Source organism: Opisthorchis viverrini (assembly GCF_000715545.1).
Source record: "Opisthorchis viverrini unplaced genomic scaffold opera_v5_319, whole genome shotgun sequence".
NCBI lineage: Eukaryota > Metazoa > Platyhelminthes > Trematoda > Opisthorchiida > Opisthorchiidae > Opisthorchis > Opisthorchis viverrini.
Window position 1 is genome coordinate 98,576 of NW_008751976.1, and position 27,239 is coordinate 125,814.

The 27,239-nt window shown below is 40.9% G+C and overlaps 1 protein-coding gene across 1 annotated transcript in view; it reads right to left on the reverse strand.

Moving 5' to 3' along the window:
- Positions 1-4,617, reverse strand: part of T265_09936 (hypothetical protein) — a gene marked incomplete at both ends in the record, with an annotated part of 30,181 nt that extends 25,564 nt beyond the window's left edge. Inside the window, one exon of the mRNA XM_009176161.1 lies at positions 2,973-4,617. Within this exon, the coding sequence (XP_009174425.1) occupies positions 2,973-4,547 (1,575 nt within the window). The remainder of the gene's footprint in view (positions 1-2,972) is intronic.
- Positions 4,618-27,239: the final 22,622 nt, after the last annotated feature.

Below are 27,239 nucleotides of genomic sequence, written 5' to 3' on the forward strand. Positions count from 1 at the left end.
ACTTTAATTCTCTTTGTTTGCCAAGGACATATGTTTTGAAGAACTTGCATTATTATATGGGCTTCCATTCGATAAAGTTTTAGAAATTCTGGGACCATTTTTATATCAAAGAGATGAAGTTTCCTAGGAAACCACCAAAAGTTGCTCCGAACCAACAGTCTTGAGCAACTAATGTTCACCACGTTTGACTATAGAAAAATTAGCTGCAGCAAAGTTTCACACTATCTCCAACCGTCACTGAGAATGTCTTTTGTCTTCAAAAGACCTACATATGCGTCTCACTGCGGAAGATAATTTCGTCTATTATTAGAAGGTAATTGTCAGCTCAAGTCACTTTTGAGTGACATTAAAAGCATCCTTTTAAAAAGAAAATCGTTTTAACAGACATTTTCGGAATACTTTAGCTCATTACTCTTTTTCCTTGTATTGGTGAGTAATGAGCGAAAATGTATAGGTACCCAGTGTTAAATTCAACTTCCCCTCTCAAAGAGAGATCACCTATAAACAAAGCGCAATTTTGCCCGGTCTCAAAGATTTTCTGTCATACGAGAGACCATTGCGCGCTTCAATGCAGCTGAAAGTGGGGGTTCAAACCTACATAATGAATCCAAAAGTGGGAAATTAATTGGAGAACTCTTGTAAGAATTCTATTTAACATAAATCACAAATTCTTCCCACACAATATTTATCACAGGGTTCAAAATAATATGGAAGCTTATATACTTAAGAAATAAGCTTTGTGTGGTATCAATGTTGACAAAAATCTTTTCAGAGCAAAGTAGATAAATACACTATCCGAAAACAAACGAATAAATTGATAACCTCTACCATTGTACGCTGATCGTGGCCACCATAACAACGCATTTACATTATAAAACAATATGTACTACAAAGCTACCGACGTGGCAACTCAATATCAAGTAACAGTCTGCAATATATCCATCAATATATCCATCCATTAGACATTCTAAACTTTAGTTCGGTGAAATATGAGTCCAATATTTGAACTTTTAATTCATTCTGAATTGATTAATGAGAATCAATAAAGTTAATTCCATCTTTCAAAAATCTCCCCTTTTTGACATTATGTTCGCACGTCTATTGTTCCAGTTTTCCAGCACGGAGCGATGCAGTCGTAAAAAAAGATTTTAGCAGAAAAAATCCACCGGTAACTAGAGAAAAGAATATTTATGGTCTTCAAGCTAGGCTGGCTCGGCCCTATGACGGTTTTCAAGAGGAAACGTAAAGCAAACATATCTGAAAAATAATGGTCCTGACCGTGAGAAGTGAAATCATCTAAGTGGAAATCATAGTCAAATTATAAACTTTTGAAAACTGGTAGCCGGATATTAGGTTTGTTAGCAGGCCATTTCTTGTTCGTGACACATTAAATTACTTACTGAATTGACCAAAACATCAAAATTCAATTAAGAAAGCACAGGCAAACATTTTGCTAATCTTTGTGTTGCCGGATATTCAGGGGTTATCACACGAACAATAATTTATTTGCAAACGCTCTACCCAACTTACCCCAGCTTTAGTTATCCTATACGGTGAGAACAAAAGTCAAGTAATTATCCGAACACTGTTGTCACATATTGCAGTCCTAATTAAACTTAGGCCAACTGTAGCGGTGATTTATCAGCCTGGAACGAATACCTAAACTTCTCCTTTGCACTGTCGAACAAACTTAAGCCTCCCGATTACCGAACTTTGTCTTGTTAAAGTTACAATAATGAGTAACATACCTACCCGCAAATCGAACTTTCCAAGTGATACAGTTTTAAATGATAGGATGGGAATAGGCCCTAAGAGCACACATGGGAATTAGCAAACCAGCGATGACCCAGCAATGCAGTACGCACATTTACCACGAGCTTACCGGTTGCTGACAAAGTAAATCCTACACTAGAATCGCCCTAAATTTTTTCTAAAGCATATGTAGATGAGCAAAGCTGATAGTGTGGTGGATTTTAATTTTGAAGAAGCTAAGCATTAAACATATTAACAGACATATGCCTTGGATAGGTAAACAGGAGGAGTGGTCTGCAATGTATACAACTACTTATTGAAGTACCCACCAGCGACGTTACCTGCATAATGAAGTACAATATCCCCTTTGAAAGAAGTGCTTAACTTACTGGACGTTACCCGGAATGCTAAAAAAGGAAATCTCTGAGACTTCAAATAGTTTCCTCAAGCTTTTTTAGCAGATGAATATCTGCTTAGCTAGTGGACACACCTATTTCGAGAGTTATAAATGGTTCCTACGCTTAACTGGTTTTCGTCATGAGCAGTCGAGTATGGATGTCAAACCACAAAAATTCATGTGCTTGTTATTTCATGATTTTTATTATCATTTGCGAACTTGATTTAGATATACGTTCATTTTTATGTCTTTAGATTTGGTGGTAGTTGCTGTCGTGTGTGATACACCTCTGTCAAATCCTATCCTATTTGTTTAAGTTGGTTGGGTGAATGTTATCCATAATGTCTTAGTTACCCAAATTGAGTACGTGAAATTCACGTTTAAAATAAAGTGTTTCAGTTAGAGATACACGGAAGTTCCTCTGGATTGTAGGAAGCCACGCATAGGAAACAATGTAACTGTGGGGTGTACAATGACACAAGCTTACAAAAACTACCTGGCGAGGTCAGGCTTGGAGGACATTTCAGTGAGGCGTCAAAAACGGTTATAAGGCGTTACAGTTGGTGCGCAACCCAAAATTTGATTTGTTCTTCTGCCCCAAGTTACTTCTTAAGGTACTGACCCTGTCCACTGTTGATTGCATCAGTTTAACGAGTTACATATTATGAAGATTTGCTTAAATGATTGACAAACACCAAGTGAATCGCCTCAGAAAGTGAAATGCAACAAACTTATATGCCTATCAAAATAATACCATTATGACTGTCACACATATACTACTTTCCATATTTATTCGAAGCATTAGCACTATACCCATACTTACTTTGTCTACCGCGATATCCATGACAACGTCATATGTATCTTCCAGAGGCCCTTCATACTCTTCTTGTGAACTCCTCGAATGAGTCTTCTGTTCGTTAGACCTGGTACATCTCTCTGGATCAGATGAACCTCGTGCATAGGCATCCATATATGCGTTGTACCGAATCAGCTCTACAAGGTCCATACCTAAGGGGCAAACTGGAGGGTGCAGCTTCTGCGTGAGTGCATCGATCCTTAATTCCACACCCAAGACACAGGCGATACCTGGAAGATAACACGTATGTGTCTCTGAGGATGTAGGTGTAATGGATCTTTTGTTTGACTGTTGTGATGTTCGGTGGTAAATGGGTTGAAGTTTGATACGTAAAATGCGACCAGTCGTAATGGTGCGAATATACCAAGGCAAATCAAATGGGTCCGTGAGATGCGTTGATCTGGGTTGTTCATCAGTCATCGATATGGGTACCTCCAAAAATGTTAAATATGAAGTTGACAATATTCTTAAACCAACACTGAATGGCGAAGAAATAGTGGAGAGTAGTAACGCAATTGGGGATCCTGAGGTTTTCAGTTTTGCCCCCTGTGGATTCAAGTCCACTGGAGATATGTAACCGACGGATAGTTCGTCATTAGAGTTTACCTCGTATGCGGACCTTTCAAACGTTGTACGGTACGCTTGCATGGGCCAACCCTGTGATCCGATGGAAAACTCCATCACTCCGGTCACGCAGTCACCCGGGAGAGTGGCCACACACTTTAGACGGCAAAAGTTGGTGCAGTGCTTGTTGTGAGTTCTCGGTGTGGAACCCGAGTGGACTCTTGTCCTTGTAGTCTTTCGAACAAGGCATATTTCCACTGCAACTGTTACATCCGCGGGGTCAACAGTGGTGGGACCCTCGGTTGTTTCCAAATGTCCGGGTTCCATGTCCACTGTAACCATCCATGGTGAGTCCGAAAACTCGAAGCTTTCCGTCTCAAAGTGGAGCGATTTGTCAAAGTGAATGACTGACCCATCCATCCGCATTAGTTTAACAGCTCGGTTTTCACACAAGGTGGTTTCAGCTGTACGAGAGAAGTAGCTCGCAGGATCTTGACACTGGTAGGCCCACAAGTGAAGAAAAATATCCGGATTTTTCAGTTCAATTTCGAAAACACACTTCCCATCATCAAACAAAAAGTGTTTTGAGGATAACAGACTCAGATCGATAAAGCGCCTACGACCGTGCTTAGCCTGAGTGGCGCTGAACGTACATCCACGACGTGCAAATAATTCATTTCTAGAAAAATGTTCGGGATTTTTTAATGTGCACTGAAAATCCACTGTTACAGTCCTCCATTGTACATAGCTGTTTGAATTCTCACTCGGACTTTTATGCTTTCGGTTAGTTGATCTATCGGAATTGGTGAGAGCTAATTCCAGAAACACTCCCAAATGTGTCTCACTCTTTCGAAAACTCACAATCCACTGGTGGTCTGCATAGATAAACGGCGCAGACTCAACCTCCTCCAGTGTACTGCACAGCAAATGAGGCAACAGTAGAAACGTGAAAATCTGTGTGTTATGCTGATCATTCATGTGCAGAAATCTTGACAAATGCACATACCGATCATTTCGATGGCTGAAAGTAACTGTGTCTTGGTCATTCATTTAGAAAGAAAGCACAAACTCTAACGGTTCAATGCTCATTGCGTACTGTACAAAGGAGGTTTGAAGGGTAACTCCATTGGTAAATATATGTACCGCATGGCTGAGCACCATGTACACTTTTGATTGGATGCAGAAGGTCGACCACCGATTGGTGGATGTGGACGGAGGATGAATGAATCCACTTTCAAGAAATACAGAGTAAATCCTGGGTGAAATATTGTAATATTACAAAAAGATGTACACAGCTAGTGTACCTTAGGTGCAGTAGTTCCCGAACAAAAGTCACGAAACTTTCTTAAGTTGGCTTGCAGCGTTTCATGAGTGCTTGAAAATATTTCTTTGCAGGACAATCGCGGTGATACGTAAATGCTTACGTTCAGGTAGTGAACCTAGTGCGTTCAAATGCAAATCAGATGTTCAATCTTCGTCTGCCTGGAAGTGTTTACATATAACGGAATGTGCCTAACATACTTTTCAGCTTACTTTCACTGTGAGGTATTTACCTGAAGAAAACAACCTATTAGTTTCAAGTCTCTCAATTTTATTCTATACAACAGCATGCATAAAAGATACGTTATCTAATTTGAATTTTGGATGTGAGCATTTTTACTGAAACGTTGCATGTGGTGAATGTCCATGGGAACTAGAATAATCAAAAACAAGGTATGACGAACTAAAAAGTGAACAGCATTGAAAGCTCAAAGCGATTCTACAGATCCAGCAGAGACGAAATGCAAAGCATTTTGGTATTCAAACAAACTGTCTATCCACGGCACCGTGATGTTTTACCTGAACCAATGCCGATAGGGAAAGCTGATACCGCAGGGTAGTTAAAGCATAAAAAGAAACCTTCAAACTATTTTCACTGTGTCAGTATAGCTGACTAGTTTTGGTTCGAATTGAATGCGCAACTTTAAATGGAGCCGGATTTTTGGAACCAGCAAATTCTCAGAAGAAATTAATAACCTACTCTAGATCATAAATTACTTGAGGCTGCCACTAATGAAACTTGGCTTCATCTCTGGGAACCACTCCCTCAGAATAGACTTTTTTATGAAATCAAGATGTTTAGTCTACATTGACATGCATTCTGCATACCCTAGTACTTGTACAACCTTTCGAAAGAGATAGGGTGAACTGCCAAGGTGCATAGAAAAATTCTTCCCAAGATGAACTAAAAAGCAACCGGTAACCCTTTTGGAGGATAGGATTTAGACAAACGTAAAAGTGCTACAAAGACACCAGCAGCTGAATCGGTAATAGCAAAGCCATTTGAGAGCACTGCTAATTCACTGTCTTACAACCATGTCAACTCACCCTAGTAAAGAGTTGCGAATAAAAGAAGAAAGTGGAAAAAGAATGAGGATCTAGGGCTAGCCTACAAGAAGCATCCTAGATGCCAACACCCCGAACACTCACTCATACAGTTCAGATAGAGACAGAGGGCATTCACGCCAGTGAGATAGGTTAGTTATCGCATCACTCGAAGTCTGCAGCCGGGTACAAGAGGGCTCATCTGGACCTCATTCTAGAATGTGAACAGCATCAACGGCACCTAGACCTTTCGAAGCGTCATTAATTTTTGATTTCGCGTTCTGTCCAACTCTAGACTTTCGGCCCTCCGGAACGCGCAGGGAAGCACCATCCTTCTCGGCATATGTTTACATACATATGTCTATGCTTATCTAAATTCATCGTTCGGGGCTGCGTTGCTGGTAGGGAATCCGGGAACTGCAGATGTTCAGTTGAGCTGATGTTGGAAGTGTCTATCCCAGTAATTCAGGCAAACCGTACCTAATGATGAATACAATTCATCCAGACCCATAAAATTTACCCATATAAGAACACTTCCTACCAAAATGTTTGCATCATTTGATCACAAATCACAGGGAGACTGCTGTGGCCCTGTAAAAATATCAATGCATAAACAAGCAGAGTCAGTAGAGCAGATCTAAAACCATCTACTAGTGGTACGGTAGTCAATCATTCAATTACCGTTTTCTCGTCAGCGATCGGGGCCTTACTCAGCACGGTTCAACTGAAGTTCTACTTAGTGCGAGAATTAGAATTTAAAGGCATCCTTTGACGTGCATTATGGCGTTTGAATTGTCAGGTGGGTTGAGTGATATCAACGTTCCACCTAAATATTTTATAGGTTTTTACTTCTCTTGTCCCTGGCACTATCATGGCACAGTGGTCCACTCAGCACACAAGATGGGGATGAAATTTACTCCGTCTGGCGTTCTAGCTTCATAATGAATACGTAATCCGTATGTGCGCACGAAGCGGCGAAACACCATACCTCCGGTTGATCGGATGTGTAAAATTTAAGTGTTGAAAAGTGCATTGCTGTTATGGTGCCCATATATATTGAATGGGAGTTCAGTCGTGAATCTATCTATCTATCTATCTATCTATCTATCTATCTATCTATCTATCTATCTATCTATCTATCTATCTATCTATCTATCTATCTATCTATCTATCTATCTATCTATCTATCTATCTATCTATCTATCTATCTATCTATCTATCTATCTATCTATCTATCTATCTATCTATCTATCTATCTATCTATCTATCTATCTATCTATCTATCTATCTATCTATCTATCTATCTATCTATCTATCTATCTATCTATCTATCTATCTATCTATCTATCTATCTATCTATCTATCTATCTATCTATCTATCCATCCATCCATTCGTGTAGCGGTTGTGGAACTGTTAATTCATTACAGATCCCGAAGTTCATATCGACTCAGGACAACATGTTCACAAGATAGCAAAACCACGTCCGATCGCAGTGTCAAAGAGCAGGTTTTGTTAAGGCCAAAAACCAGAAAGATGGTACAGTTGCAAAACCGAAACAGCAAAAAAGAAGAGTCGCATTGTACAAAAACGAAAAGGAGAAAAAAAGTTAACCTTTTGTAAATACAAGTACAAACTCTCGGTGGTCGCACAGCCCTCTAACGTCGTCAGAAGTGTCCCATAAACACGAACGGTCTGGTTTCCACTGAGTAATCTATCTACAGCTTCAATCATAGTCCAACGGGACTATCTTGTTTTTGAATTTTGATCCGCAATCATCTCTCATACAAAGAATTAAAGAATTCCCTAATTGTGTTGCATAAACACAGTACAGAAAGTAATAGATGTTGAGCTGCCGTCCGGATTTTCTGTCGACGTTTTTCCAAATAGTAATCTCGTCCTAGTTTAGCGGGGTCTGACATACTATTAGTCGGAACTCAAAGTAAGGATGAAAGCTAGCTAGTCAAATTTGGCTTTAAGTATGCTCTCAGGACAGATTTTCCTTGCTGTCGGCGAGACAGCAAACCAAATTTCGTTTGCATTTTATTGGGACGAATCAGCTGTTCAGTTAGTCAGTTGTTCGATCTAAGTCAAGTTCCGGTAGACCGATCACTTAATTGGTCCATCAGTTGCTCATAGCAGCAGCATGTCTAGGAAATAGAAGGAATCGTTATTTTCCTCGACGGATGTGAACTATATTTGTAGTAATCTTCGGTAGCTCTGAGAGTCTGTCTTTACGAGGGCTTGCCAGCCGCATCGGTCAAACTGTGACTGACGACTACCTAGATAATCTTAAGGCAAGCTACCGGTCCATGCGGAAAGCATAGTATTTTATCACTTTGCTTGCTACTGTGGACAGACGTAACGTGCGGTCGCACTTGGCTTAGCAAAAACATCGGCCTTGTGAACCACCAGCCTGTTCGTTAGTTCAGTGTCTAACTTGCAACTGTTGTAATTTTTTTCCATTCTGCATTGAGTAGCTGCATAACACTTTCAACTTAAGAATGACAGTATATGTATATGTATATATATATATATATATATATATATATATATCGTGTCATGAACATATATGGAGCACCTATCACATTCCCTATACCTGGCTGACGAAACTCCCTGTACCTCTATATTTTTGTAAACAAGTGGAAAGTAGTGTGATGACAATGGTTACATTAACCGCAGTGCCTAAAAATTCAACGGCCCTGAACAGGTGAAATTGAGACATACTGGTGAATCAGCAAGATTGGCCACCATGCATGGTGCCAGAGAGTTGAACCTTTAGTCCTGAACCGGAGAGCCATGCTCCAATAGTAACTACTAACGTAGTGATCACCAAAACTCGATAGCCATTGAGAGGTTTTCATTAGTCAGCTTCAATAGCTTGGCCACACTTTCCAGCCGTGTTGTATATTGCTACTCTAGTGAGCGAGTGAGTAAACTAAACCACATTATGTCCATTAGAACTGGAGACTCAACAGGACAACTTAGTGGTATGAAGGACATCTGCTCTCTCCTATCACATCTGTTTTATGATCCCATGTAAATAGGAAGGAATAGAGCTATCAGGGCGACTCTTCTCGGGGATTAAAGATACCCTTTTCTTAACTTGAGGTTGTTATCTGTCCATATGTGAATGAATATGTCTGGCCAGTGATAGATAGGTGGAAAGTCGGTGTTTTAGGTTTTATCATCAAAAAGCGGTGTTTTTGTTTATACCCGCTCCTGGGCAAAGTACTCTGAAGGGTGCTTATGATTCTTCCCATGCCTAGAACAAATATGGCTTGAAGATTGATCTATAATATTTTCTAAAAGAAAGAAGAGGATATACACGGATCAGTTAGTCATGAAATTAAACGAGTGACGTCACAGGTGGAGAAGTGGATAGCGCTGGTTTATTCATAGACCATAAACTTTTCTAACATTTACCCCATCCTTCTGAATTCAGGCCCTGAGAACTCTAGCGTCTACTTTTTGGACAATACATATCCATTAATTTCTCATATGATTTGCACATGTTTTCTGAGACCAGAAAGCTGAGACACTCCGTCTGGTCCAAGGTGACCATTTATTGGAAATTATCTACCGCCTTCTAACTGTACGTTTTCTGTTTGAAAGAGGTCAGGTTCCTCCCGGGAGCATAGTCAAACATACGCATTAAAAGAACAATATGGTTGGCCTTAAATAGTTGATAAGGCAATCTTGATCCACCATGTTCAATCTCCAGGAAATTACCTCGACCTACTCACCAAATCCATCCCAAAAACTGCTTATTTTGCTGCTTAACAGGCGCTCTAAACCAGGAGGCACGTGTACACGGAAGTTTTCCTGGCAAAACTTCTGCTTTCCGTGCAGTGATGAAACTCTTACAAACAAACAGCTCTGAAGGGTGTGTCTAAATGTGTAAAGGTCTAATGAGAGAACTTTTCGAAAATTTCCCGCTTCTGCCGAGCAGAATGTAGGTTACGAATCCCAAATCCCTCTACTTGTAAACTTACTGGTGCCTGGAACGAGCACTTGACTAAATATGTAATGTAGATACGTAACACATGCACAAGCATTGTCGTCGCAATGACCCTACACTCCGGGTTTTGTGGTCCATCGTATAGTCTCCCGTAAATCGGAATGCTGTCATGCCCATCCAAGCGTATGATCAAACAGATTAGCTGACACGAAGCTTGTTCTAACTTCGCCCGAGTGAACCTCCATTGTGTAGGCAACGCAGAACACGATTATACCCGATTGAGTTGAGTTTTCTGACGAGGTTTGATCTTAATTCATTTCCAGGAAGGAATTTAAAAAAGATCGAGACTAGCTACATGCGGTATGATACACCGGGTTGGAGGTTTCTAAATAAGGCGTGGAGCATAATTAGATGAACTGATATGTGTGAGATACGAGACACCTAGTAGTGATATGGCGGATAGATGTGGTGAAGGGTGCTTGATTCCATCAAAGCTTATAAGGCGGAGGCAGGTGAATCAACTAAGCGAGGTTTTTAGCAAGACTCCCCACTGCACACCATACTTTAGCGACCTGGTCAGCAAGCATAGATCGGTCTGTGGGGGCGTAAAGATAAATTGGACATCATAAAAAGGCCCGAATGGGGTTGAAAGTGTGAGTATGATGTCACTCGTCATGGTGCCTACTTCAGCGGTGAAAACAGACGAATTAACAACAACAAGCACCAATTATTTCCAAATGTGATGCATGATAAACGTTTGTTTGATTAATTTGCTGCTACTGTGACGCAGTTAGTAAAAACGAAAGACCTGAAAGGTGCGCAGTGGGTTTACATTGGAGCACCTCTGGTAGATTTAGTGAGTAAGGGTGAAACGTCTCCGGAAAGCCTTGAGTTGGATGATCGTCGGTGCAGTCGGCTGCATTCGGATGTCACTGAGCCTGTGCTAGATATTGCAAAAAAATGCATCGAAAGCTCCACAGTAGTGTTTAGTTCACTAATAGGAGCTATCTATTTCAATGGCCTTGTATGTCTATTCAGATAGTACGGTTTTCGAGCGTTTTGGATATCTCTCCCATTTTCTATAGAACCATTGGACGAAGTGATCATAGGAGTGGTAAAAAAGCACTTTGTAAATAAAATTGGGCAGCTACAATGAGTGATCCATTGTAGATGTAGTCTGTACTCACTATGTACTCTCTGTACATATAGAAAGTTACTGTTAACGGAGCTCCAAACAAAATAAGGACAGTTGCGCGACGATCAAGCCCTGGTTGTACTACAAAGCAAAACAGATACAAAAAATGGAGATCACGTAAAAATCTGAATGATAACTGAATGCGTTTTCTGCAATGCCAACTTACCGCAATTAGTAAAGTGCTTCTATCCATTTATTAGCCGGTGTTTCGGTTCCTTCAAGACCAATTATTCAAACTTGCTTTGATATCTCTTCCTTCTTATCCCCTATTATCCAATTTGGTGATAACACTAAACCTTTGCTAGTTGGCAAGCCTCGATGTTACAAATGGTGATGATCGTGATATGTTCGCCAGCGTGATGACGTCAGGCGTTTTCGGTAGGCGTGATTCCCCTGTGGTTTTGTCTATATACTTTGCAACTTAAAAATATTCGCAAAACATTGCATAAAACCGAAGACGTTAGGAGTACTACGAAGTAACCTTTTGATTTCTACAGTCGGGCGTGTTGTATCACAAAGCATATGGTAGCTGCAGAGAATTTGAATAACATGCATAGTATATTAGATGATAGTTCAATACAACACTCGGTTGCTCGTACACTTAGGTTGTCGAGATGGAAAGTACTGCCCACGTCGAAGAGATTGACTGAAACCAGGCGTAACGTAAATTTACCAGCGCATATCAGCATCATTGTCAGCTGTAAGAACCGCGTACTTGTCGTACGGTGGTTGTAGCGGCCACGGTTTCGTTAACCGATGTTTTGGAAAGGGGAATAGGTAGCTGCGCATTGGAGGCGGGGGTTGATAAATTGGTGCGTAAATACAGGACTGTTAAGTAGCGGAACTGGGAAGGAGGCTGTGCATAGAAGGCAATAGGTCGGATGCACGAGCGCCACTGAGGGGGCGACAAATTGCTTGCCCGTTCGGAATAAGGGATTTTGGAGTGCGCAGTAAGAGGCAATGACTGATGCGGGTTATCAGTTGTTGCAAGCAGCAGGAGATGCAGCAAAATACACTTAGGTGCGCATCAATTTGGTTTTGACCGGAGACTTAAATGTGTGAAAATCGCGTCCAATTTAAGTTCAAACAGAACTTCAGATTGATGGATACTCGGAAACCGTGCCACCTGATGAGCCCCAAAATCGATAAAGCTGCTGGTGGGCCGTCGAAGATTTTGCAGTGATCTTGTTAGTTGCGTGTTTCAACTAGAATTGTGAAGCCTGTTTTTGTTATAACATTAAAATCAATGAACCAAATTTAGTTCTAATGAATGAAGTGTTTCTGTTAAACCCCTAGGCACATATTCACTACAAAACTGTAGTGACGAACTCCACTAAATGTGAGTTTATGCATGTGTTTCTTGTCACTGTATAAACGTCACTGAAGATAATAGGTTCTACAATAGATCTACCATTAGAATTTATTCCACAGTGAGGCGTAAAAATTCTGGGAATCGCTGCATCATTTTGGACAACTCATTTGAACAACTCAAGCGGAATTATGTTAGGAAAACCACGTTATAACTGATGTTATCCTCATCTGCGTAGTAACCGACATGATTCTCTTTCACAGCGACCATACTCTGCGTGGAGGACGAGTTAATTTATGAACTGTTGATAAAAAAACATATTTAAACATCGGACGAGTACAACATGAGAAACTTCAGGAAACAGTGTGATTGGTGATTGCTGTATCACAACTAATCAACAGAGTAGGATATAGCCAGTTATTTTTATGTCGATCGTGAATGGTCCTTGAAAAAAGATTTGGGATTTGGCGCGTCTGAACGGCTAACATGCACAGCAACCCGAATAGCAACAGAAACGATTTGCAAGTATTCCGGAACTCAGCGGGTTTAAGCACGCAGCAGTTGGGCACAAGAACCCGTCCGCTTGAATTATCTCTCTAGTTTAAAGCTGGCTTTTCATTTTCAAACTTTATAGTCAGATCTAGTTTCCGTTGGTAAAAATACATTGTTCGTCAAATCCATTTTACGCTCTAATCCGCAAAGATGATGAAGCTGTCATAAGTAAGTACTGACATGACGTATTTTGTAGAATTTTCCTGAGTATTCTGGCGAGAATTGTGTTTGACCAAAAAACTGCTGAGGACTAGGACTATGAGAGGACTAGGCCTCTCGTATATATTTATGAATATATATCCACTGGAGTTTGTTGCGAAGTCCCCATAGCACATTGATATTTCCACATATTGTCTTTAAGCCCTCAGTTAACTGAAGTTTACTTACATATTTTTCCCAGAGCGGTTCTGAGAACAGGCAAGAAATTATATTCAGCGATATAATAAATCTAATTAATCCTATCTTATTCATGATGACTTGTCTTGAAACAATCCTGAGAACACATAATCCCACGCGTTTGTCAATATTTTTAGGATGGACACCAAACGTTCTATTTATGGCAACTCCACTTCCAAAAGTGGGAGGAAACTTGTTTACGAATTACAACAAAGTGGAAATAAACGCTAGACTGAAAAACTACTTTTTAGATAGTAGGACAAAAGGAAGTAAAATGTTTTCAGACAAGCATTGTGCATGCCTTCTTATCCTCCAATATAGTCTGTACAATCTGTAAAGTCTGTGAGCACTTTCGTCCACACAACCAATATCTTTCAAACTCTATGGTCGGGGCTAAAATTACCAGTAGTGATGAAACCATAGAGGTCAGCTACATACAAGCCTTCATGACCGAATCTCATTTGACTGGACCTAAAAATCAGTCTCCTTTCTACGCACTGAAAACCTGAGATACTTTAATCATGCATGGTGAACTTCATAAATGGTCGGCCCTTTTTTTCGAAATCGTCAAGATTCGACTTTTAACGCAAAATATCGACAGTGAATTGGTCACAAAGTGTAGAATTACGCCGTAGGCTGTGCGGACTCACCGAAAGCGGGACCATAGAGGAACTGGTGATACTGAGGATTGCGACATGCATAATTGCCAGGATCTGTCTGCTATGACGTCATAAGGAACAGAAAACAATCCAAAAGTTCATCGCAACTTCTTAGGACGTAGGTTGCACACCCTGAGCATTGTTTAAACATGATGAACGTCATCAAATAATTTCAATAAACTCTTCATCTTGGCACGAAACCGGGAGTGACGATCAGTTACCGTAATTCCCCAATCCCGTCATATTTGATTCACATAGTAAGGTTGCTCTATTCGCCTCGGAGGTGTGTGCTTTCCGAAAAAATCTAATTTGCGCTCACACGCAACTGAAAGCAGTGGAATACAGGAGGAGTGATTCAATGATTCACTTTACTTAATTTACGTTGAAAGTTAGTCCGGGAGCACGGCGGATGAAACACGACTCAGGGTAGTGCAGGACTGAAAAGTGCGGTCAATGGCCAAATCAGTCAACCGTAATATCCGCTTTGTACTGACTATACTTACCACATACTTCCCACGTTGTTGTTTGAAACTGGACCATGCCACTTCTGGTTTGAATGCAGTTTGACTGAACTTTTGGAAAGGTAACGATAAGTTCAAGTGTGCGTGCACTTGCGTGAGTGAGAATTGGCTCTTGTGGACTGCTTTTCTAATGGAGATTAGTTTGGAGTGGTTGGTTGAAATCGAATAAAAATCAACTGAAGCTGAACACAAGCACACTGAAATAGTACCCTTGAGCCCTATTGAGTGGATCAGTGGTGAAACCGAAATGAGGGACACGAGCTTAATTTTGAATTTGGTTTATTTGTTCCCCAACAATTAAGGATCAACATAGGTACCTTAGCTAGGTTTGCCAGGACACTTGAATGATATAATATAGCTCCAGATCGGAAATTAATCATTTCACTTTTGACCACTCTGTAATATGCAGCTTTTGAATGGCTTTCAAATTATCGTACCCTATGGCGACACAATTGTCTCCCTCCCGTAAAACCGGTGTTTACTTTTTCACGATACGATGGTTGTGGCACTACATAACCACATAAGACGAGTAGTCAAAAGACTTCGTAATTTCGGCGTTTCACCAAAGCTAGAAAATTAGACGGCCAGTAGATCAGGTTCCCATAGCAAGAGAGGGCAAACGTTTTCATGAAAAATCGTCCTAATCGGGAATACACCATATTTACTATTTCGTAAAACCACATTTTAAGGGCATCCCTGTCCAGGAAATCTGACAATTTTCCGTATCATTGTCTGCAGTTCCTACCTCACTGTTCCAAACATCTTTAAAAAATTGAATAGCCTCCAAATTGCGTGGACTCAGCCTGCCATAATTAGTCGTTTTAGGTCTCTCCTACCTCCGTCATCGAGCTTATTTTTCCCTTAGAAGCAACTGATATCATTGCGCAGACGTAATACACTACTCATGAGGTTGCTGAGAATTCTTCACGGCTGAGCTTCTAATTCATAGGTAACAATCTGGTCCGAATAAATAACTCCTCGGTTGGATTTTCTGCACAGTTGCTACATCCAAATCATTCCTCTCACATCTTCGGTAATAGACGTCCATTAGGAGGTCGGAAATAGACTTCCTGTTGCATCCGTGGTTTTTGGAAACTTTTCTCCGAAACCAGTGATTCCGCTAAGATGAGCGCTACTTGAAAAAATACCGTCCAGTAGGTCCATTCTCAACCTTTAACTTATTTAACCTCTGCGATTTTTCTGCAAGAAATTACGAGACTTGGTTATTATTTTGACAATGGATTAATGACAAAATATCAGTCATCGGTATTTCAGATCTTGCAAAATCACTGGACATTTGGATCCCATATTGTCCATGTATTTGATTTGGTGCGATTAAAAACAATTTTGAGGACACTGAACTGCAGCAACAATTTTGCTTGCGTCGAACGTAACAGTTCAAGCAGTCTTCTGGTAAGAGGCTGAATCAAATGAGGCCCCTTGTGTCTTCTTTTAAGTGCAGCATGGCCTCCCTAGGGAATGCAGTACATCTTCGGAGGATCACTGTGGCTTCATCAGTTCTTAGCATTGGCAAGCGTCATATTTTTAGTCGTGTGAGTTATTTTTATTTTTAACACCTAACGCGGATGTGTTTTTGATAAGAAAGATTCTTCTGTAGGTTTCCTTGTAGGCTTTCCCACCAACTCAACACTTGTTCAAACAATCTAACACAATAAACTCCCTCGACCGTCACCCAACAGAGATTTAGCCTGACTTAGCTGATTGGTTCTCCTTCCGCCTTGAATCTCCACCAACCTCGGAACCTAGTCGCTTGGCCTGACGAAGCCTTTGTGTCAAAAGCGAAACGTTGCCCAGCAATAAATCTACCGATTGTCATCAAACTTCATCGAAAAGATTTCTATGTTCTTTGTTCATTTCCATATTACATCGCACACTTTGAACCACTTGCTCTTCGAAGCTTTCCGGAGACCCAGGACAGTCCCCGTCCTTAGAAATGCCAAAAAAGTTTTAGGACCAATGTTCATCGCTGTGTTTAATCTCGTCATCATAATAGTTTTTTGAGGCCCCGGAAACAGATGGCGACTTTTTTACGTTCTGCTAACGTAATGCGTCACAATATAAAAGGCGAGGTAGCCAAACAGAACAAGTGATCGTCAGACCGTGTTTTTAATAAAATCACTTATATGAAACTACGGTGTTTCAGTGAATTATTGCCAGCATGATATCAGATACCAGAACGAAATAGTGGTTGTGTAATCCAGAGTGAGCCATCATGTTGTCAAGCCGAAACGATCGTATTCTGTCAGATGTTTTGCCATCAGCGTCAGGTGAAATGGTGATGGTGGTCACGAAAACTATTAGCAATAAACGTTCAGGTCATGACCCACGAAGACCATGATGTTCTCTAGGAAGCAGAAGAAAAAATTGAGGTACACTTACGGAAGACTGCTAAAACAGAGCAACGTCTAGCAGTATGCAATAAAAGCCGATGGATAACCTGAACAAATGGCTTCTGCCCCCGCTCTTGCTCTCTTATTAACCGGTGAATCTAATTTACATTTGCGTAGCGAGATTTCCTCTACTGGGTACTGAGCCACATGAAAGTCACGTAATTAAATTCCATTCCGTCGCAAATATGAGTTTGAGTTGACTGTTCAAGTATCGCGACAGCTGTGTGAATGTAGAAATTTCCTTCTTGATGATCATCTCTTGGGCATCTGCCGCAACACCAGGAAGCTCCAGATTTGGCGAGGCGGAACAACCTAACCAATTATATATGGTTTCAACACTTTCGTGCTCTGCACTCTATATTTATTTGTTTGTTCAATTTTCCTTTCCCCTTCCACTCCGTTCCCTTTCAATCCCAGTTGTTCTGACATTATTATTTTTTATCATCTCCAGCTCAGCTGAGACATTCAACTTCAACGCATGTCAATCTGCGCGACTTCGGATAAACTTGTGGTCAGTTTTCACTTCGCATGCAGAACCATTAAATTACTTGCTGAAATAAAGTAAAAACCTATTAAGAGTGGTAAACAAACTTTGGGAATTATCAGGGCGTCGTTACTTTGTGCAACTTTTAGCATTATGTTATTGACCTGATCTGTTGTACCAACTGTTTCGCCTTCGCTGTAGGTTCAAGCGTGCATGAGCGGCGACTGACTATCTGATAAGTATGTTTTTTGCGCTTGATGGTGTTAGGCTCCATGCTATAGACTTACGGCTGACAGTTGTCTCACCGTGAGCTTCAGGTACTTTGTTGTGTGTTCAGCAGAGGTCCGTTGTATTATTGTGTATTGATTCATCCATCTGCAACTGCATATGAACGGATCGGTTCACCAAGGCTGACTCATTTAAATTTTCAGAGCGGGAATAAACTGGATTACTCTTGTTTTGCCCTCGATCCACGACACCAGATAGTAGTATAATATCTGCTGACATGGTGTACCTCTTAAAAAATAACAACAAGAAGACCTATTTCATTTCGGCACTTGCGGGACAGACCACTTTGTACATATACTAACCTACTTGATACGTGCAATGGGACAGCGGCCAAACGAATGTCACCCCATAACCCGGAACCCTGCGTCTTGGAACGAAGAAGCATAGTTCATTTCGTTTAACCCAGAAAGTCGCCAGTTTCTCTGTCACGCAGTCAGACAACTGGCATTTTGGCGTTCCGCAAGGTCATGCTGGCTAGGGTAACAGTCAGAAGTATAATGGAAAGATGTATTTATTTGAAATATCTGCCTGCTATGGTACTACTCTTGGATCAGTATTTGTTCCCTTCGAATTATTTTACGGGTTTTTATTGTTCCCACCACGGCGTAGACCTATAGCTACGAGTTTCATGTGGATGGTCGCTAATATTAGAATAAAATTTTAACGTTCGGTCAGTTGCATCTTATGATGGAGCTTCTCGACTGGATCAGTGAGAAAATGTTTCGAATTTTCAGAAAAAATTACACATTCGAATTGCAGTCTGTGTAGAACAAAGTTTTTTCCAGTCATCCTCCCTAAATTTCGTGGTACTGAGAAGTGATTTGCTAATGTTCAATTGAGATTTCGTCCGGTCAGTGAAGCCAGTCTATTATGAATATCCGAGAAAGACTTCAAAGCCGCTTCATCATTTTCATAAATTCTTCCACAGCTCACGACCGGTTTCGCCCTTCTTGGGGCTCATCAGGTAGACGCAGCCCCCGAGTTCACGTCAACCTTATGTTCTCATTGAAACCAAATAGCACTAGCGAAATAGGCTCATTTGGAAACATATTTGTTTTCTCGACAGACCCGCCTGGAAGTCAGCTGAATCTCGTGTTTATGGTGTTTTTAAGCAACTGAATGTGCTGCACAAGGACGCATCATGTTTCAATTGTCACGACATTCGAAATATTGCGATATATGTATGGACGTAATACACTACTCATGAGGTTGCTGAAAATTCTTCGACAGCCCACGACAGCCCCTTCTTGGGGCTCATTAGATAGACGCAGTCCCAGAGTTTTCGTCAACCTTATGTTCTGCTTGAACCCAACTTGTACTGTTTTCGAGAACTACACTCATTTGCAGCATATATCATAAACGAGATATTCAGTTGAGTCCATTGTAAAAACCAAATTGATCTGCTTCATCCTTGTTGGTAATCATCAGCAATGTACATCTAACATCTACTTGGATATTGGCTGGATAGCTGTTTACTGATATGTTACATAACAAAACCAAGTTTCCGCGCTGCTTAGGAGGATTCTTCAGATCAGATTGATCATTGTTTTAGTGGGAGATTTTTTACAACCTGAGCAATGCCTCAAAAGATATCCGCGTTCCTTCCTCTGTGACAAAATAATTCGGAACTGTTGGTAGTGTGCAATCTTGCAATAGCTCATTCATTACACTTTGAAGCGCGTGATGTACCTTTTATATCATAACTTAATTCATTTTCTGAGTCTCACAAGATGTACAGACTTGCCCAATGAGTTCCACCATAAAATAAGTTTAAATTTCATTGCCAGTTTAAGATATGTGCCTGTCTATGAGAAGAGTGGTACTGCAACGCTGATAAATACAGGGGTAAAAACTTGGAGGAGCTGTCCGATTTTTTGTGCTATTTTGGCAGAATTCTACTTACTATTTGCGCAAACCTAAGGGGTTGTCCTTCTAAAAAAATTCGACAAATCGAGAAATGCAGGACTGATTTGAAGTGCAGCGTTCCGAGATTGATGGGAAAACGGTGGTTTCGGATTGTGAAATTGTAAACTTAATTCAGAAGCAGGTATGTGGCCAGTGGAAGGCAGGATTAACTGAAAAGAAAGCACAAAGTCTTGTTATAAACGGAGACGCTAGTGTTCTAAGACTTCATACCTTTATAGCTATCCGCCCATCTGAATGTTTCGTATCACTACACGTAGAAGGGCAAAGTATTAAACTCTTTACTCATGCGTTTTCTGTCCAGACATTTAGCAGTCCAATATGGGGCTAATTACCACTCATTTAGCAGGAGCTGGAAACAAAAAAACGTCTCCTGCCAAACAAGCTGAATAGTTGGCAAGAAAAGGATAACTACGCTAAAGAAGCTTTGAAGACATCCAAGCAAGCAGTAGGACAGACGTTTTCACTGAATGACTCATCATAGGATTCTAGAACACAATGGTGTGCGAAGAAAGAAAATCCAGATAAGTGATGTATTTTCACCCGAAATTGTGTGATATCCTGACAACAGCACTGTGTTCAGCTATGCGGAAACGTCACCAATGATTTTTTCCTTCCCTCATGACATTAGGGGCTTAAGAATCCATGACATTTCAAGTAACAGATCCCTGTCCGGTTTAAATAAAATCCCAGAAAACCACATATGTATAAGTCCTACAGACGCTCTACAGAACTCAGTCTTGCAACTCACAATTTTACTCCAAATGCGATTCATTGAATGATGTAACTAGTGCCTTAGACAGGAGTAGGTCATTTCATAAGCCAGAAAATCGAACATGCGCGTCAGAAAATCGCAAGTAGTTTGTACATTATTCATCTTGAGGAGGCCCTGTGGTTGAACATTTTCTTTGGATTTAAAATCTTTAGATATCCCTCATTCTCGTTTGATATCGTACGAAAATGGCTTTGGATTACACGCTGCAAATTCCAAATTTGCATAAGCCGTTCATTTTTTTCTCCACAAGCTATAACGAAGTGAGTTGCCCATGGTTTAAAATAACCATCATTGTCAAAACAAAATCCAGGATAGGCCGAAACTGTCAGTAAATCTTTGTTCTGGAGCATTCATTAATCCATTTTTACCACAATTCTGACCTACCATCGTCAAAACGTTTGGTGTCCCGTTAAGACCGATGAAACAGATGTAGAGTAATGAGAAGTCACCCTACAGTGATCGTTTGTCAACACCAAAATTTTACCGAATTTATTACGCCAACACAATTTAGAGGCAAATGGTGGTTGCTAAAGAGGAAGTTCAACAAATATCACCACAACTCTGTAGGAGCATATCTATAGTACAAATTTGATTTACCTGCATTCGGCGGGCAAATAAGGTGAATTAAAACAGTCCATGACTTTTGAAGAATAAATGAATAATGTTCTGGATAGGCAAACTCACCATCACATGAAATCTTGCCGAACTTGGACCTATGCCTTTCATGCAATAACAAACGAAGTTTCTGGTAGAGACACGCCCACACAAAAAGCTACAAGGATTGGAGTGACTGGTTGGCATCCACAATAATGTTGCGCGCGCAATCTCCTTTTGACTACCGAACGGGGAAATGCAGATCGTTGGTAATCGGGGGAACAGTATGCGAAATTATATATACAACTTTAGTTGATTAAAACGGGAGACCCAGATGGATATCAACTGGATTTCCGCCGTAATAGGTAGGTGTGAAGCATCTTTTCGTGACATTTTCGATGGAAGATTCTTGTGACACAACTGAGTCTCCCGTGCACACCAATTTTAGTTGTAGCCGATGGCTTAGCTCCACTTCAGTGCAAGTTCATATTCATGGTGTAAAATGAGATTAACGGAAACTTAGGAAAGAGTGCAAAGGACGATATACCATCACAGAGTTTTCGCCAACATTACGTAAGTAATGTTTGGCCAAGAGCAAAACGTCCTCTCAAAATCAAAACTGCCAGGTACTTTCAATCATCGTAAGAGCTCGAGTATACTTTCAGCAGTGAATCCGTTGTAGTGGATCATCTGTAAAGGTATCACTATGATTTTGTCGTTTAATCTCTGACCATCTACACATCTATCCAACAGACAAATCGCGGTGACAAGCGCATCAACTTTGCAGACAGTATTGGGTTTACAAACCGCCTTCCAGATTCCAAAGGAACTACTGTCTGAGATAGCGTCGGTTTTTGTTGAGCTGGACCAGGTTTGAGATATTTCAGTGAACCCTACAGAACCTTTCTCTGTAGTCTAAGCTAAAGACTGACAATAAAATACGTCTGAAAATACGATTTGTGTCGACCGGTATATTTTTTCCCAGTCTTGAAATATTTTCTCCCCCCAAATCAGGGATGCAGCATCTAGACATGTACTTTTTCACCAAAAGCCATTTGCTACACAAAGCAAACATCCACCAACATGCCCACGAGGTGTTCCTTAGTGAACGTTTACCCAATTGCCAATGCGATCATTTTGGATCCACTAGTACTACACTTCCACAAATTTTGCACATTTTGTTCTGCTCACTTGCGACGGCCAATACATATGTAAATGTGAGCACATTTTAACGTATGCACAATCACGCGAGCAATCTCAAACCTAATTAAAGCGCACGGCTACATTAGAAGCACAAACCCAATGGCGTATAACAGCCTTGTTTCTCCCTGTTTCATTAACGTCGTGATAAAGAACTCTGATTATCTGCTAGTTTTGGGCGGTTCAGACCTTCCCCGTGACTCCATAGAATTTCACAAACTGAGCTTCCTTATGATCGGTTTTAGTTTGCTTATTTTTTATTTTCAAAGTTGAAGTATTGTTGCTTAAGTTTGATCGTAGTCCTAATGTGTAAGCAAAGTAAAAACGCAAGAACGTGAATAAAAGGACCACATTTATGCGGTTTCTTCAAATTAGGATGAAAATCCTTAAATAACAGATGTGAAATATTAATAGAATGAATAGCCAAAACGAACCCGATTAGAACAGTACAAAAAACGGAAGACACTTTCAAAGTTTGATTCGCCTCCACCAATATCAGAGGCCACTGACGGCATCAGACCGGCTCTCTTCAGTGCACTAATGATTGGCGTTGAAAAATCTGCGAGTCGCAGAAAGCTTCCACAACTAGCATCTCCACAAACATGATTCCTGTCATTTCACTTAGCACTATTCACGACTTGGTGCGTCTCTGCTTGAACAGTCTCCAGCCTAGTAGCACCTTCTGGTTATTCCTAATATATCTCAGTCCTCAGTCGGATGCCATTCCCAATTCAATGCACGAGGTACAACCATTTGGAAGTAATTACTATATAGGCGAATATAATCGAGCTCCAGCTATCAAATCAATTCCCGCTGCCTTTGTTGTCTTGTTAGCTGTCATGACAAGGTACGTTCACAGTGAATTAAGATTTGAGACAGATTTTGGAATTTATTTCAAAGTTGAAAGTTGACATGAGTTATTATTATTAGTTTGCAAAGAACGCGGACGTAGTTGATTTAACGAAAACAAAAAATCCATTATTTTTTCTGTGAGATTCAGTCAGACTTACTTGCCTGCATGTCTAAATTTGTTTGGAAGGGATTTTTGTGCGATGGCTAAATTTAAAGCACAAATAGATGCATAGTACTTGGTCCACAGATGCCCTCTGAAAAGAAGACATCAAAATCAGTCCTCCAAACACTTTTTCGATTGGTTTCTTTGAGAATTTTTTCTTCAGAAACACTGAATCCAAACTCTGCTGAGAGTTTACCATCCAATTTTTGAAACGATAATTTTGCTGTTCACAAGCGGCCATGGTCATTACAACGGAGGACAGGTACATCTATTGCATCGTTTTAAGTTGGGGAGCAGAGTTGCTGGAAATGCAGTCGACATACTAAGTTGTGGTCTGATACTCTAGGAATGTGTGCAGACACTGCTGAGTAGTAGTAGTACTCTCTTCTTCGTACAACACACCACTTCAAAATCGTCCATTCAGAGGACAGTTCTGCATTCAGCCGCATTGTACTTTTGCTTTGTATGGCAGATGGGCAGGTAAGAAGATTGGAAAAGAAAACCTAAATCACTTACGCACATATATATTTCGTAGTCGTTTTTCATGGTGAACCGTAGTGTTCTTGGTGCAATTCATTTATGAACTGCTGCCGATGTTTCACCTTAATGATAACAAATTCGGCGCGGCAACTCTGCTGGCTTACTTCAAACAGCTGTCAATGCTGGTGTTCAGGTGGTGTTATCTAGCCATCACTATCATCCAAATGCATTGTCTTGGGAATTGATTCTCGGGCCCAGTTGCATGGTACTGGATTGTGGGGCATTCAGCGTAAGACAATTTTCGTTCCTTATCTTACCAGAAAAATTTCACAAAACATTCGCTACCTAGAAATGGGGAGTTTTTTGGAAGAATACAGCAGTCGCATAATGAGATTGCTTCAAGGTAGGACGCGCGACAACATAAGCGCGTCTCACTTACTGTCCTCTGAATGCTTTGTACAGTCGCGGGAAGTATCTGAAAAATGTTTGAAATCTTTTTGAAATCTGTGGGAATTTCTCCGAAAACCACAAGCCACATGTTAAGAAACCACTTTGTATTTTAGCTTGCAAACTGAAGTGCAAAGACTTAGTTTTGAGCACCTCATCTCAGACGGGTAACTCAAAATTGCCCTCAGCGTAACCGTGAGGAAGGCAAGTCTGGAACGTCTCCGGCCCTACTCACCACTAAAGAAGAAAGCTTGAAAAACGAACTGTCCACATAATGCACTGGTGTAAAATTTTATCAGGGAAAAAAGTTTTAATACACCGTTACAATGATTAACTTAGCGGATGAATTCTAATCATGAAAGCCATCGGTGATTCTGAGTCCACTTTCAGGTGGAAGAAACTGCACACAAGATATCTGAGGAGTCAAAATTCCCCTGAGTTTTAGTTTTGCATGCTCGGCCTTATTCATTATCTGGAATAATTTAACGTAAGTGTCAGGACAACATCACACAGAGCTGGCAAAATCCCTAATAGTTTCAAATTAACATGTGTCCGGGGTTTGTCTAAATAATTTTATCATGACCAGAGTCTCATCAGACGAAGGCAGCTAAACCCAGCAATACAAAATTAGCCCTACAAAATATGCACCACTAACGCATCTTATGGTGTATCCTACTGCTCGATGTTTGAGACCATAGTTGCCATTATCAGAGTGGGACACTACCTCAACAAACGCACAATAGATTCGCGTTTTCTCAGAGGGGGAGAAGGACCCTGACAGTGACGCTGAAGCACCAGAATGATCCTCTGTTCTCGAGGCAGCGGCCATTTCTTCCGAGGGGAGATGGAAGGAAACTGGATGAACAAACAAGTATTATCAGAGGGACAAGCCTGGTTTGTCTCTACACTTCTAGAGAGAACCGCACAACTTATCCGAACGTCTTGATTTCCTTGGGTCGCAACGGCTATGCTTGTAAGGCGTGGAGACTCCTACTGTCCGTAGATTACGGTCAAACTAAGGCCATCACGAGATAGAATTCTTTCTCTAGGATTAACAAATTTTTTATTTCACACGGTCGGTGAAGCCTACAAGTGCAGAACTTTTGCATGTAAGATTCTCAAGACAAAATATTCAAGAGAAGCATAGAAGAATCCGCACCCTTCATCCAGAGTATTTAAGGGTTTTAATCAAGGTTTTCTGCCTCTTGTGAACTTTCTACTTAATTCCTTGTACGTACTAATTGCACAGTGTACATAGACGATGACGTAATAGATATTATCGATTTATTTCAAAGTTCTCAAGGTTCTGGCTGGTCAGCCTTCTGTTGCATTCGAAACCGACAAGCCGGGAGGATCGCATTAATACATATACTTGTACATTTTAGGACTGACTGAAAAATCGTGCGTGTTTCTGTGTCTGTTTCACGTCAAATCCCGTCAGCAACTTAGTCTGAAATACTTTCAATGCGTTTATCTTTAGACTCAGCGGAATTTGACAATTCTGCTTACAAATAGGTTGCTACGACTTCAAGCAAAATCAGAGTCTCCTGAAAGGATCATGAATTAAAATTGGGTCCTCCAGACAAACCTTCTCTAATTTATCACGGCTTCAATTCGATACATGTGATCCATTAATGTGTCTGCATATTCTTTCATGCTGTAAGCCAGATGGACGTTTTTGTTTGTTTGTCCTGGTGAAATTAGAAAACACTTCAGGGCAGAAATGAACTGCAGGCTTTCAGACCGGTGAAAAACCTTAAGTTTGTTTTTTGGGGGAAAATGAACTTTCTTAATCTATCTAGCACCTTGCTTGGTATACGCGTATTTTCAACAGATGTTGTTACCGAAATGAATCAAAGTGCCCTTGCCCTATGAAGCATCTGGAAAGCGAAAGACTACGAAGTTCACTATCCCCACAAAGGACATTCTCGCCAATGGTAGCCTGGGTGTTTACATTTTGTTTGCACTTAATATGCCCCAGTTAGTAGGCTCCACAAGATGGATGAGATTCTTCAGTGACCTTTTACAAAGCAGACATAAGCAGCTGACTGGCAGCCGAATCAAGTATGTTGGTCATCAGTGGTCAAACCACCGGGAGCTCGTGCACAGTAGAAGAGCCGCATCGAATTCGATGCTGCACCAAAGCCTTTAGCGCCGATGTAAATCTGAGGGACCTAAAGTGTCAGGGCAATATTTTGAATCACTAGTCAACCTAAACATGATGGCTCACCAGTGGGTGCCGATACCATTTACTTGTTTATCATTCAGGTTTTACCGTCATCAGTAGGTTACGTTATGTTTCAGCGTACCATCACATTTCCCCCGGTATAACACAACGCAGCTAGTTCCGAGGGTCGCCTCGTAACACATCGAAAGTGTGGCAACGACAAAGTGACGATATTTCACTGTCACTGTGAAGAACCATCCCATCATCCTTAGAACGATAGTGTCAGGTTGTTAGCCATTAAAGTATGGAACCCAATAACTTCAGCTTGAGGTGATTCAGTTTAACCGCTAAACCCACGAATAGGCTGGTAACTCACAAGTGAAGTGTGTCTGCATGTTACGTGAGTCCACGCATTCGAGGCTGGATTTGGAGGTAGAGCCCTTTCGAAAGGCTCAGTTGTCCTTATGATTTTCTCGAAACTTCTCACGTATGCTTGAATAATCATTCTGTAAGTCGTCTTACCAGGTCCCCATGACACAAGGTGAAAGTTGCGCTCTTTCAAACTTGCCTGAGGTCTGTCATCATTCTGTAAGTCGTCTTACCAGGTCCCCCCATGACACAAGGTGAAAGTTGCGTTCTTTCAAACTTGCCTGAGGTTTGTCAATATCGGAATTTTTACGATCCCTAGTTTCGGACTCCTTTCTTTAGCCGGTCGTATATTAATCACTTTGAGATATGCACTTCAGCGACTGTTTTTAGTAGCGTAATCAGCGCATCTGGCTGTATCCAAATCCAACATTGTTTGTGTTCTTATTGACTGGTTTTGGCACATGATTATCCCATATAATCCAAAGGTTTTCGCGCTGACATGGGGAAGAACATGCAGTAGGAGTGGCGTCCATGTCCTCTACCTTACAGTGGTAGAGGCAAC